The sequence below is a fragment of the Condylura cristata genome, unplaced genomic scaffold (assembly GCF_000260355.1).
Source record: "Condylura cristata isolate star-nosed mole 26May11 unplaced genomic scaffold, ConCri1.0 scaffold00010, whole genome shotgun sequence".
In the NCBI taxonomy this organism is placed as follows: Eukaryota; Metazoa; Chordata; class Mammalia; order Eulipotyphla; family Talpidae; genus Condylura; species Condylura cristata.
The window spans coordinates 58,788,936-58,803,412 of NW_004567111.1; the positions used below are offsets into that span (position 1 = coordinate 58,788,936).

The window sequence follows — 14,477 nt, forward strand, 5'->3', positions numbered from 1 at the left end:
TCACTCAACTTTGGGTGGTAGAAGTTGCCAGATAGAGTTCTGTGGCAATGGCACAGCAACACTGGCGGGGACTGGTACTAAGCCCAGGAGTCAGGGATTCCCAGAACTTTGGGACATTGTTTCCACCCAGTTTCTTCTATAAGCTCCTCTTCCTGCACTGATTCTGTCCTGATTCATTTTGTCTTATATTTGCCTGTTGTTCTGTCTCTCCTCTATCTCTCTCATCTCCTAACAAAGCTGCAATGCTCTATTTCTCCAGATATCCATGTTCAAATGCTGGAAGGCTTGGCTCAATTGCAGTCTCTTCTTGAAGTTGTCCCTAAGGCTGCAACCTGGGATTTTATCTCCCTCACCCTTGAATGCCTTTCCCTGTCTTGGTACTTTTTTCTTCTGTACAGTTTTCTGGGTGATGGTGTGGCAAGTGACCAGTGATCTCAGTTATTGGCTGTACCCATATGTTCAGTTATATTCATGGAGCATTTCAGGGTCACCTGATACACCATATGTGCAAAGTTTTGTGCACGTGTGTATATATGTATGAGTGTGTGTAGTATATTCTGCATTTAAGGAACTTTATTCTAGAAAGTAAGATAAAACATGGCATAAACTAATGAGCTAATGGATTAATACAAGAAAAAGACAAACAACAGAATTCCAACACCACATAAGAACACCAGAATTCAAAGCACAAAGACATTAAGGAAGCATTCAAGACATGCTTTGTGGAGGGTGTTGCCTAAGGTGAGTTCTGAGATGGAAATTCTCAGTTAGAATAGGCAGGACAAAGGGAGGAAGGGATGCAGGCTGCTCTGGCAAAGGCACAGAGGGGGGAAGTGCAGGTGGACTTGGGGAAGTGGAGTTTCCCCCATTCTGGAGGTCCTCAGAGCCCAACATGGCCACCTGTTTTTCCTCCAGAGGATTCTCAGAGCCAGGAGGAATACTTGTCCATGTGAGGTCCCCAGGAAGACTCGGCAGCAACAAAAGATAGGGTGTGAATCTTGAGCAGTGGCTTCTCCCAGGCATTTCTCACTTCTGAATCCATTCGCCCCTGGAAAGCTTTGGGGAATATTTGGTGTGAACTATAAATACCTAATGACCAGTACCTTCATGAGAGACTTGTGGGGGGGGGGGCGGAATCAGTAATGGAGACACAAGTAGATTTTCTCTACTGGGGTGACTTTATTTTTTCTCACCCCAAGAATCACAGGAAGAAATTATGACAGATGTCCAGGTTCTGAATGGGACCATTTGTTACCTGGTAGGAACATGCCACAAAACCAAACACACACCCAAGCCCAGTCCCTCAGACTCCCACTCCTTCCTACCAGGACTAATATCAGCCTGGTCATGTCCTTCATGTGTTGACACTCCTTCCTATGGCTGCTGCAGTATCCTGTGTGATTCAGTGTCCCCCCAGGCTGAGCAAGCACCCTCCTGCTTGTGCCTGGCCATCTGACACCTCGAGGAACAGGGACAGCTCCCATTCCAAATCTCTGATCCTCTCAGCCAGGTGGGCTCGTCTCACCTCCAGCACCAGGGCCTGGTCACACAGCATGACCCAGGCTCCTGGAGCCTTTCTTCTTGGGTTAGGCTCTTCTCTCTGCCACACACAAGAGAACAACCTGGCAGTCATTCAAACAAAACAAGGAAAATAAGGATGTGACCCCTGAGAGTTCTGCATCTACCAGGTGGCCTGTGTGACCCTGTCATTCTGCAGGATCAACACCCAACCCAACATTTGGGAAGATGCCAGAAGTTACCTTCAGGGACTGACCTCACATTAACTAATAAAAACACAGTGTTCTTTGAGTTTATGGTGGCACGCTAATGCACAACAACAACTAATTATAACATTACACAATTGTCATGGTTAACAATTTGGAACAATTATTGAATAATTAAATCTTGCAGCATTTTATAGTCCTTGAGTTCACTGTGTTTTTTCCTTCCTTAATACCAGGGATATTTATATAATGTCTTTTTAAGCAAACAGTTTCCCTATTACTTTGTCTTCCCCAAATCACTATCATTTGAATACTTCAATATGACTAATAGGAGGTGCCTTCACTTTGTCACAGCTGCTGGTCTCAGGCAGAAAGTGGTTGCTTAGAGAGCATCCAACCCTCAGCACCGGTGACCTCTTTGGAAGGAGTCTAGCTGAAGTTCATGGAAAGTGCAATAGATGGGCAGAGCAAGAACATGGAGGCTGACATCAGCTGTGATTTTTATGGGGATACCTCACTTTGAGGGTTCAGGGGATCCTTGAAGGCCCAAGAAACAGGCTCACTCTGAAAGCAGCCCCCCTAGGGATGCATCCATGCATATTATATATCACACAACTCCCCTTTTGCTCCCCTCTTCCTCTGCTGTCTTATTTGCACACAGATAAATTCTTCTCAGTTGTGGTGGAACTGAACTCAAGGAAAAGTCACTGGCATAGCAAAAAACTTAGGTAAAGAGAAATGGCACTTAAATGCTGTATAAAAAAATAAATATAAAAAAACCCCCAAAGCCACAGGTTGACTACTTCAGTAAATAAAGCTTTATTGAGGTCAGTGCAGGTAATAGTGAATTATCATTTCTATCTCTTGTCCTTCCCCCACCAAAATCACTTATGTCTATGCCTCAAGAAACCTACCTTCAGATGGGGGAGGAATCTAGATGTATCTCCTGGAAACTTCTTGTTCTAGACCATATGTTATCAAGTAGGCTGCATCAGGAACAACTGTATTTATTACTCCTTTTTATGCTCTTTCCAGCTTATCACTTAGAGACCAAGCAAATCTAATTTGACTGTATTTCCCTGTCTTTAGGGGCAATAATCTTCTTGGGTCAGTCTTCCATATGTCAAGCCAAACAGAACAAACTAACTTTATTTGGTAGGCCTTTTGGTCAGAACTAGCTGCTATGGTCCCAACCCCTCTCTATGAAATGGTTGTGACTCCATCATCTCCCCACCATGATACCACCATGACTATGGAAACTTCAGGAGCTGATATGTTAGTCTACTGGGCTTACCAGCAGTGTACTGTCATCACTTAGAGTTGGTCTGCCTGGTTTGTCTTCTTTTTGGAGCTCTAGGGTTTGAGAAGAGAGCTGAAAGAATTCTTCATTCAACTCATCTAACATATCTTCTGTCTGCTGTATCTTTCTCTAGAAACAGAAAAAATGGATTTATCACTTTCAGTTTTACTAGTTTCATTAAAAATTCATTTGAGCTTTTGGCCCATGACAGGCAATGCATCAGCCTTGTGCATACAAAGTTGAAGCTCTGTCTGCTCTTAACAAGGTCTTTCCTAAAGACTAAGTAACCTTGACTTACAATCCATCCCAGTAAAGGCTGTAGTAGAGAGACACATGGACAACAGGAGCAAAAAGCAGGACACTAAACCAGGCAGGTGTGGTCAGGGAGAACTTTCTAGAAGAGAGAAAATCTCAGCTGAAAATGTGTGGACAAGAATTAGCTAGGTGGAGACTTATAGAAGAACATGGTAGGTAAAGGAAATAGCATGTTGTTAAACTCAATAGTTATGGGAGAGTGGAACATTGTTCATCTGTCAGTTTATCCATCAATCCATCTGTCTGCCTGTCCATCTACCCACTAAAAGGTAAAGAAAGATTTGAGTCTCCAATGCTGAATTCTAGGATGACTAAGTGCAGTCTATCAAGAATGGCAGATACAGAACAAGTGTCAAGTGTTACCCAAGGTTGTGGAGGTTGTTGTGCAAAGTAGTCAAAATCCAGTTTGGACTTTGTTCAGAAAAGTGGATGATGCTTAAATATTGGAAATTAACAGGGGACTGGAGACAGCAGCTCACAGAGGGCCCTGTGACAAATTGTGGTTGCTAGGGAGGATGGTAGGCTTTCTAACTAACACAGCTCAATTGGTTGGAAGTTTTAGTGTGCCCAGGTGAAAAATTGCTTATCTCCAATTATCTTGTATTGACTAAATTTTGGCTAATGAGATACAAAAAGAAAAAAAATTCTTGAAGGGATGGATTTTGGAAGATTTCTGTAAAATCTTGTTGACTTGCGTGGCTCAGATCCCTTTACTTTCCTTCCTTGCAGCTGTTTTGTGGCCAGTGTGACCATGATGATGAAAATAACATGCCAACTTTGTGGTAAACTCAGCTGTCATGGAATACACACCTGTTTTTCTACATATAAAACACCAGACAATTACAAATATAAATGTGGAGCTAGGTGGAATTCTCCAAGACCAGAGATATGTCAGGGGTAGGAGGCAAGGTGTATTCCTCCTTAGAAGCTGAGACATAACCTCCTACCTTGGGGAGACATTGAGATCTGAGGCCATTTACATCAGAGAACTGGTCCCTTAGGGATACTTAAGCAAGGTCTGGATCCAGAAACGGGTAATCCCTTCTTTGAACTCAAAACCAACCGGAATATAAATCCCTGAGGTAAAGTAGTTTTCTTGCTCAAAACTGCTAAATTGAACCATAAAGCTGCACAGCAAACTTTGGGAGGAGAATGCTTTTCCTAGATGAAAAACATCAAAGTATCTGGCAAATAACACTGGAAACAGCAAACCCTTAGTATGGGAGTTAGGACCAACACTACTGCCCACAGGGAGACCTAACTAGGACATTCCCCCAAAGATGACTCATTGACAAAAACACAAAACATGGAACGAAACCAATAGCCCAAGTGCCAAAGGCATAGTAAAAATATTCCCAAGACACTAAGATAAGCATGACATCGGAACATGATGGCCATAGAGACCTTGTTTAAAGTATAACTGAAGACAAAAGAGCAGAATACATATGGCAAAAATAAGAGAATAGGAACATTATGGAGAAAAAGAGAAACTGAAGAAAGTCTCGAGGAAATACAATGTGATTGATGGGTGACAGGCAGACATTTCTGTAGTGCGTTTGTAGAAATTTGTGTCAAATGTAGCACCAAAAAGCAAATAGCTGGGAAATTTAAGACATACAGAGGTTGAAATTTAAGTGTTATCTAGCATGGGAATGACAAAAAAACTGTCACTGGCTTCCATGTCATGTAATTCCATTGTGTCCTGGTCTCTTACAATGTGTGGTAGGTCATCTCCATGTACAGGGAAAAGAAAAAAATGTTCTCCCCGTAGAAAGAGTTTCCCATTCTATCCCTGCCCTGGGATACATATGGGAATTTGTAAGATCTTCCATGCTTCTAGTACTGGTGTCACTTGTGTTGATAGAGTGAGCAAAAACAGGGATCTCTGAGGCTACCCTATTGACTAGAACATTGATCAGTTTTCTTCATATTTCTATTTCCTTTCACATAAGCTCATGGGTGGCTTCTGCTAATTAGTATTGACAACCAAAAGTTGGGAGATTTTCTGTTCTGGGATATTTTCTCAACTTTGGTTTTTCTAATGTTATTATTATTATTTACTCAATATTGATTTTAATGATTAAACTATAAGTTTTAGTCTGTGTGAGTTTTCAAGTTACCCTTAGAGCACAAGGAAATGTTATAGGCGTTTTTTTTTTTTTTAAGATTTATTTATTTGTGCATACAGAACTGGGGTACAGGCCAGAGGCTCAGGGGCGGTGAGAGGCTTCACCAGAGACAGAGCGGGGAGCAGAACAGGCAGATGGACGAAATACACTGCTGAGGGTAGCAGCGGGCGGGTCAGGAGAGGTCTGCCGCGCCATGTGGTCACCTCCGGGGCAGGCGGGAATCGAACTCATGCGGAAGTGGCTTCAGATTCTCAGTGCTGTGTCTTAACCCGCTGCGCCACCAGGGAGGGCCGGCTTTTTTTTTATAATGCTTATTTGCATAATTTTTTCCCCTCCACCAAATCATCCATATCTGTCTTCCTGCCCCATCCTATTCAGCAGTTTCCTTGTTCCCACTGGCAACCTTTATCTTTCTTTTTTTCCAAGTTCATATTTAATTCCCTCCATTGTTTGCAAACAATCATTCTTTGGGCATCTATAGTCTGTAGATAAGTGAAACCACCTGCTATATTCTTTTATTTTTGACTGATTTCACTCAGCATAATCACTTCAGGTCCCTTTATTTTGTTCCAAATGCCACCATTTCATCTTTATTCACAACTCCACAGTTTCTCTAGTCATTCATCTCTTGAAAAGCACTTGGGTTGATAACATGGCTTGACAATAGTGAACAGTGCTGCTATGTACATGTACATAGATATATATTTTTTTGTATTAGAGTTTTCATGTTATCTGAATAAATACCCAAGAGAGGTATTGCTGGGTCATATGTAATTTCCATTTTTATTTTCTTGCTAAATTTCAGCACCATTTTCCACAGGGGCTGTACCAGTTTACATTCCCAACAACAGTGGATGAGAGTTCCTTTTTTCTATATCACAATCTCACCAACATTTGTTAATTATATTCTTTTTTATATATGGGCTATTCTCACTGGGATGAAGTGGTACCCCAATGTAGCTTTAAATTTCAGTTATCTTATAATAAAGTGATGCTAAATATTTTTTTCATATGCCTGAAGGTCATCTAAATGTATTCTTTAAACAGTGTCTGTTAAGGTCCTTTGCCCATTTTTGGTTGTTTGCTTCCTTGTTGTTGGATTGTTAAGTACTTTGTAAATTTTGGAGATTAACCTCATGTCAGTTGTATAGTATGCAAATATTTTTTCCATTCTGCAGGTTGTCTTTTTATGATGGTTTCAGTTGCGGTACAAAGCTTTTAAGTTTGATTTAGTTCAACTTGTATATTTTTGCTTTTGTTTCCTTTAATTATGGAATTAAATATTGGTCTTGTTTTATCTTTTGACATGTGACTATCATGCTTCCCAGAATCTTTTATTTAGGAGGCTATATTTTCTTTATTGTAAATCTATAGCTCCTTTACCAGATTAACTGTCCAAATGTACACAGTTTCATCTGGGCTTTTAATTCTATTTCATTGGTCTGAATTTCTGTTTTTGTTCCAGTACCATATTGTTTTTATTACTATTGGTGTGTAATATTGTTTGAAGTCAGAAAGTATAATCTTCCATTTTCCTTCTTTTCTCTCAAGAATGTTTTAGCTATTTGGGATCTTTCTGTGGTTTCATGTAAATTTGATAATTGTTCTAGTTCCTTATAATGCCATTGATATTTTGATAGCTATTGCATTTAATCTTTAAATTGTTTTGAACAAGAAAGCCGTTTTAATGATGTTAATTCTTCCAGTTAATGAGTACGGATTAACAGAGTTTTAAAGATTTTGTTGTACAGGTCCTTCACCTCCTTTGTTAAGTTTATTCTCAGGTACTTCATTCTTTTGCTATGATTATAAATGAAAATTTATTCCTTATTTCCTTTTCTCCTGATACATTGTTTGCATATAGATGTGTTACTGGATTTTGTGTGTTGATTTTACATCATACCACCTACTGTCTGTATTTATTATTTCCAGAGTTTTTCTTCTCTAAGTGAACAGTGACAATTTCACTTGTTCTCCAACTCTTATGTATTTTTTCTTGTCAAATTGCTTCAGCTAATATTTCCAAAACTATGTTGATTAATAGTCGTAGTAGACATTCATGACTTATTCCTGGTCATAATGAAATGCTTTTAGCTTTTCACCATTGAGTATAATATTAGCAATAGCACTGTCATACATAACTTTTATATTTAGATAGGTTCCTTTTATTCCCTTTTCTGGAGAGTTTTTATCATAAATGGATAAAAATTGGATCTTCTCTAATTCTTCATAAATTGGATCTTCTCTAATGCTTTTCTTTTTTTCTTTTTCATGTTTTTGTTTTATTTTTTGTTGATCTTATGGGTCACATATTTAATTTGTTTATGTTGAATCAGTCTTGTATCCCTGGGATAAAGCTTTCTTGATTGTGGTAAACATTCTCTTAGTATGCTGCTGTGTTTGCTTTGCCTGAATTTAGTTGAGGATTTTTGTATCTCTATTCATCAGATCAGAGATAATGGACTATACTTTTCTGTTTTTGTACTATGTTTGATTTTGGGATCAGGGTAATATTGGTCTCATCAATGTGTTGGGGAGTTTTCCTCCTTCAATGTTTTGAACAGTTTGGGTAGAATAAATATTAGATTTTTAAAAATGATTTTGGTACAATTCCAAGGAGAAGCTAGCTGGTCCTTGGATTTTGTTCCTGAGAAGGATGTTTTACTGCTCTTTCAATTTCAGCACTTGTGATTGGGTTATTTGAGTTGTCTATTTCATCCTGGCTCAATTTTTTAATTAATTTTTAAAAATATTTAATTTCTTTATTTGCACATATTTACATCAGGTTAGTCCCCATAGAATTTCTACCATCAATTCACCCAAGCACCACCACCGTAGTCCCTTGTGCTCATCATGCCTTTATTTTGTACTTTCTCTCTCCCCCTCTCCTGAAGAATGTCTCTGATTTATAAATGTCTGACTACTTTTGTTTGTTTTTGATGTCTTTTTAAAAAATTGTTATTATTCCCCCCCTGATTTCTTATTTGGTTTCCCTATGTTTCTCCTATAAGTGAAACCATCTAATATATTTTTTTCTTTCTGACTTCTTTCACTGAGCATTAGATTATTATTTTTTTATTTTTGGCTGAATAGTATTCCATTGGATATATGTACCACATCTTTTTGCTCCACTCATCTATTTTGGGGTATTTGGGTTGTTTCCAACTATTAGCATAAATAAATATAGGGGTGGCATGTATCCTTCTGAATTAATGTTTTTGAGTCCTTTGGGTACATCTTTAGGAGTGACTTGCTAGATAATTGGCAGCTCCATTTTTAGTAATCTGAGGAGCCTCCACATAGCTTTCTATAGTAGTTGGACTAGTTTGCACTCCCACAAGCAGAGTAGAAGAGTTCCTTTTTGACACATCCTCCCCAATATTTATTGTTGTTAGTTTCTTTAATATGTGCCATTCTTAGTGGTGAAAGGTAGTATTTCTTTGTTGTTTTGATTTGCAATTCCCTGATTATGAGGGTTGTTGAACAGTTTTTCATATATCTGTTGGCCATTTGCATTCCATCTTTGGAGAAGTGTCTTTTGAGTTTTATTGCCCACTTTTTGACTGGATTATTTGCTTTGTTTTTCTTGAGTCTTGTGAGTTGTTTGGATATCTTTGTGATCAATTCCTTATCAGTTGTGTGAATTGCAAAAATTTTCTCCCAATCAGTAAGGTGACTCTTTGTTTTGGTTAATGTTTCTATTGCTGTACAGAAGCTTTTCAGTTTTATGTAGTGCCAGGTGTTTATCTTTTCTTTCATTTTCTTTGCTTTGGGGGAAGGGTTTTTAAAGGTGTTACTGAGATGTATGTCTTATAGTGTTTTACCTATGTTTTCTTCTATATGTCTTAAGATTTCAGGCTTTATGTTCAGTTCTTTTATACATTTTGAGTTGATTTTTGTGCATGGTGTGAGTTAGTGGTCTAGATTCATCTTTTGCTAGTTTTCCCAGTACCACTTATGAACAAACTGTTCTTGTCCTATAGCATAGTCTTTGGTACTTTGTAAAAGATTTTTTGTACATAAATATGGGGCATTATTTCTGAGCTGTCCATTTGGTTCCACTGATATCTGTAGTATGTCTTTGTTCTAATATCATGCTGTTTTAATTATTATGGTGCTGTTGTATAATTTGAAGTCTGGGAGTGTGATACTTCCATTTCCTTCCTTTTAAGTAAGGAGAGCTATGGCTATTTGAGGTACTTTGTGGCTCCATATGAATTTCATCAATATTTGTTCTATTTGAAGAATGTCATTGAGATTTTTATTGGATAGTGATGAAATTGCAAATTGTTTCTGGTAGGTTGGCCATTTAGATGATGTTAAGTCTTCCAGTCCATAAGGAGGAGATGTCTTTCCATTTATTTGTTTCTTCCATTTCTTTAAACAGTGTTTTATAATTTTCTTTGTAAAAGCCCTTTGCCTGTTTTGTTAGTTTTATTTTCAAGTATTTGATTTTTTGGTTTTAATTAAAAAAGAGATGGTTTTCTTATTTTTTTCTTCTTATCTATTGATTTTATATCGTGCTATTTTACAAAAGTTGATTATTTTGATTAGTTTTTCTGTGGAGTTTTTGGGGTTCTCTATGTATATTATCATATCATTTGTGAATAGTGATATTTTTACTTCTTCTTTTCCTATGCGGATTCCTTGTATGTCTTTTGTCTTATTGCTTTGGCTAGCACTTCCAGTATTATATTAAATAGCAGTGATGAGAGTGGACATCCTTATCTTGTTTCAGATCTTAAGGGAATTTTTTTTTTAAAGATTTATTTATTTAGGCATACAGAACTGGAGCTCAGGCCAGAGGTGCAGGGGCAGTGAGAGGCTTCACCTGAGACAGAGTGGAGAACAGAACAGGCAGATGGATGAAGTACACTGCTGAGGGGAGCAGTGGGTGGGTCAGGAGAGGTCTGCCGTGCCATGTGGATCACCTCTGGAGTGGGGATCAAACTCATGCTGAATTGGCTTTAGCTTCTTAGTGCTGTGCTTTAACCTGCTGCACCTCCAGGGAGGGCCAACTTTCAGCTTTTTACCACTGAGAATAACATTGGCTATGGGCTTTGAAGGACAACAGTTTGGCTAACTCTGCAATTCTGGGCCCCGGATGATATGGAGACTGCCCTTGGCTCCAGCTGGGTCTGGCTGTCTTTCCCTGCCAGATACGGCCATGGGCTTAGTTCGTCCTGCTTATTGTATCTTTTCTTTTTGGACACTCTTCCACGACCCCTCCTGCCTCTCTCTCTGCCTGACCGTGGCCCGGCCAATGGGCACTCGACATGATACCTTTAATGTGTATAAAAGTTCAGCTCTGAAATAAAATAGCACTTCTTCTTCTTCTTCCTTTTGGTGAACAGACTCATGGCGTCCGTCTTTCCTTCTGCCTTTTCTTTTCAGGCTTGTCATATATAACCTCTGTTATGTTATGTTCCTTCTATCTTGAGACCTTTGAGGACATTTATCATAAATGGATCTTTGTTGAATGCTTTTTCAGCATCTCTTGATATGATCTTTTTTTTTTATTTTCCTTTTTGTTGATGTGTTGGATTACATTAATTGTTTTTTGGATGTTGAACCATCCTGTACACCTGAAATAAATCTTATTTGGTTGTGGTGCATTATTTGTTGATGCATTGTTAGATTCTGCCGTCTACAATTTTATTGAGGAAGTTTGCATCAGTGTTCATTACAAAGATTGACCTGTAGTTTTCTTTTTTTGTGATGTCTTTATTCATTTTTGGTATTAGCATAGTGTTGGCTATGTTTGGTATTGTCCCTTCTCAATTTTTTGACTTTGTATAGTATAGGCATTAGTTCATTTCTGAACATTTGGTAGAATTCATTTGTACCTCCATTTGGCCCTGGGCTTTGTTTTTGGGTAGGGTTTTGCTTGCTGCTTCAATTTCACTGCTTGTTTATTTATTTATTTAAATCTAACTTTGGATGATTGTATGGTTCAAGGAACTGGTCTGTTTTCTAGATTGTTAAACTTGTTTGCATATAACTATTTATAGTAGTCTGATTATTGTTTTGGTTTGTGCTGTGTCTGTTGTGATGTCTCTTCTTTCATTTGTAATCCTTTTTATTTTTGTCTTCTTTTTTTTTGTTGTTGTTGTGAGCTTGGCTAGAGGTTTGTCCAGTTTGTTAATTTCTTTTGAAGAACCAACTTTTGATTTGGTCAATGTCTTATATATTTTTTCTTAACTTCTATTTCCTTTATTTCTGCTTTGATTTTTAAAAAATTTCCTTTTTCCTACTAGTATTTGTAGTTTTGTTTTTTCCAGTTCTTTAAGGTAGGAGATTAGGTAGTTCCTTGTAGTTCTCTCTTGTTTCTTGATGTGAGCCTGCATTGCTATGTATTTTCCTCTTACCATGGCTTTTGCTGTGTGCTATATGCTCTGGAAAGTTGTGTCTTCATTATCATTCAGCTCAAAGTATTTTTTAATTTCTTTGATCTCCTTATGATCTGTGGCTAACTCTGTGGGACCTCAAGTGCACCTGTCCTCCCTGGCTAGTGTTGTGCATGGGTGAGCACACTCCCCAGTAAGGCCAACAAACAAGCCAGTAGAGCACAGTGCACTCTGTCCTGCAAATAGCTGCAGCCCACTACTTTGTATCAAGCAGAAGCTACAAGAAGCCCCTAGGTCCCACCCCCTGCATTGGGCACATTTCCTGTTTTTCCCTGTACCTACCGACCCTATATATACCCATGGGCAGTCCTAATAAACAGACTTCAGACTTCAGACCCCAGGCTCCTGCTTCAGTTTCTTTTGCATCTCCAAGTCACCTACGTTTGGGCGGCTAGTGAACGTAGCAGCCAGCGCACCGCTAGGTGGGTCTGCAACAATGATCCAATGGTCTTTCAGCAATGTGGGTTTCAATCTCCATTGGTAAGAGGGCTCCTTGCCTTACTTTTATGATTTACTTCTAGTTTGATACGTTCGTTGTCACAAAATGGTATGATTTTGTTTTTTTGTGTATTTGTTGATGTTTGTCTTGTGTCCCAATATGTGGTCAGTCCTGGAGAATGAGCCATGTGCACTTGAGAAAAATTTGTACTCAGATGTTTTTGGGTGCAGAGTTCTATAGATGTCTGTTAAGCCCATGAGATCCATGTCCTTTTTTAGAGTTTTATTGTCTTTATCTATCTTTTAAAGATTTATTTATTTATGCATATAAGAACTGCCATACAGACCAGAGGTGTGTGTTTGTGTATGTGTTTGGCTGGGGGGTGAGAGGATTCACCAGAGACAGAGTGGGGAGCAGAGGAGGTGGATTCACTGAAATACACTGCTGAGGGGAGCAGTGGGCAGAACAGGAGAGGTCTGCCACACTATGTGGTTCACCTTCCTGATGGTTATAGAACTCATGCTGAAATGACATCATAGTACTGTGCTTTAACCTATTGTACAACCAGGAAGGGCCCTGCCCTTACTAGTTTTTTGTCTGTTGATCTATCCATTGTTGAGAGTGTTGTGTTAAAGTCTCCTACTACAAACATATTTTATCTCATGTCTATTTTCAGAGATTATAAAAACTGATATATTTTGGTGCTCTTTTGTTTGATAATTATATGTTGATGAGTATTATGTTGTCTTGATAATTGTCCTCTTAATCATAATGTAGTGACCATCTATGTCTCTTTTTACCTTTTTTATTTTGAAGTCTATTTTATTTGATGTAAGTATATATATTCCTGCCTTCATTTTTGGTGCATTACCATGTAGGATTGTTTCCATTCTTTTACTTTAGTCTATTTTTCTTTTGTCAAATATGTTTCCGAAGACAGTAAAAAGTTCGATTCTGTTTCTTAATTGAGCCTGTGATTTTGTGTCTTTTTATTGATGAGTTTGTCTTTTTGTGATTTTATCCCCTGTTATTTCATTCTTATTCAACTCTATGTTGGATTTGACTTTAAGACTTCTTGTAGTAGTTTTTAAAGTGGGGGTTTAGTTGTAACGAAACTCTGGAGTTTCTGTTTGTCTGGTAAGACAAACTTTTCTTTCTTCTTTGATGAATGAGCTTTTCAGGATAAAGTATTCTTGGTTGGCATTTGTAGTCTTGGAGTTTGTTGAATATGTCCCTTCACTCCCTTCTTGCCTGCAATGTTTATTTGGAGAAGTCTGATGTCAGCCTGATTGGTTTTCATTAATATGTTATCTGTTTCTTCCCTCATCAGTTTCATTATTTTTTCCTTGTCTTGGATTCATAGGAGCTTGACTTTTAGGAGCTTGTGTATTGTTCTATTTTTCCTTTCACTGTGGAAATTTGGTGTTCTTTTCTCTTGTTGTATGTCTATTTTCATCTCCTTCTTCATACTTTGAAGTTCTCTTAGATTATCTCCTTGAATATTTTATGTTTGTCTCTCTTCTCTCCTTATGAGATTCTTATAACTTACCAGATAGTTCTTGAAGTGTTTCTTCATTCTTTTTCTTTGTACTTCTCTTTCTGTTCCTGTTTTCATTCTTTATATTTCTATAACTTTGAGGGTACTTATTTGTTCTTCCATTTCTTCTATTCTGTTTTCATTGCTTTTCTCAGAATTCTTTAATTCCTCCTTTAGTGTTATATTGTTCACTTTCTGCTTTAGGGACTCAATTTCATCCTTCTGATCATTGATTATTTTTCTCATATTCTTTTCCTTTTCATCTTCTTTCAGTTTTTAATCACGGTGATTTTAAATTCTTTACCTGGCATGCTGTCAAGTTCTTCCAAGTTATTGTTGTTGCATTCTGGTTGTTGGTTTCTCTTTATGGTGTGTCCTTTCTTGGTCATTTGTATTTTTTTTCTCCCTGCTGTTTGTCCAATTTGTTCAAAGCATTGGAACATTGTGCCACTAGTCCTGATAGGCATCTCTTTAGGTTGTTCTGGGTTGTTGGAATCTGATGGCCAGTCTGAGTACAGTACTGTTACACCAAACCTCTATTAGGGCAGTGGTATTATGGATATGTTGGTGCATGAGTCTTAATTGTCACAGTGAGAGTGAGTGTGTGTGAGTATGATGGAAGGGCA

General features: G+C 38.1%; 1 protein-coding gene across 1 annotated transcript in view; it reads right to left on the reverse strand.

Annotated features, from left to right (window-relative positions):
* Window positions 1-1,199: 1,199 nt before the first annotated feature.
* LOC105853456 overlaps window positions 1,200-14,477 on the reverse strand; it is a 38,507-nt gene continuing 25,229 nt past the window's right edge. The window contains exons 10-11 of the mRNA XM_012723146.1: window positions 3,019-3,153; window positions 1,200-1,600 (exon numbers count right to left, since the gene is read on the reverse strand). Of these exons, the coding sequence (XP_012578600.1) occupies window positions 1,403-1,600; window positions 3,019-3,153 (333 nt within the window). The 3' untranslated portion in view covers window positions 1,200-1,402. The remainder of the gene's footprint in view (window positions 1,601-3,018; window positions 3,154-14,477) is intronic.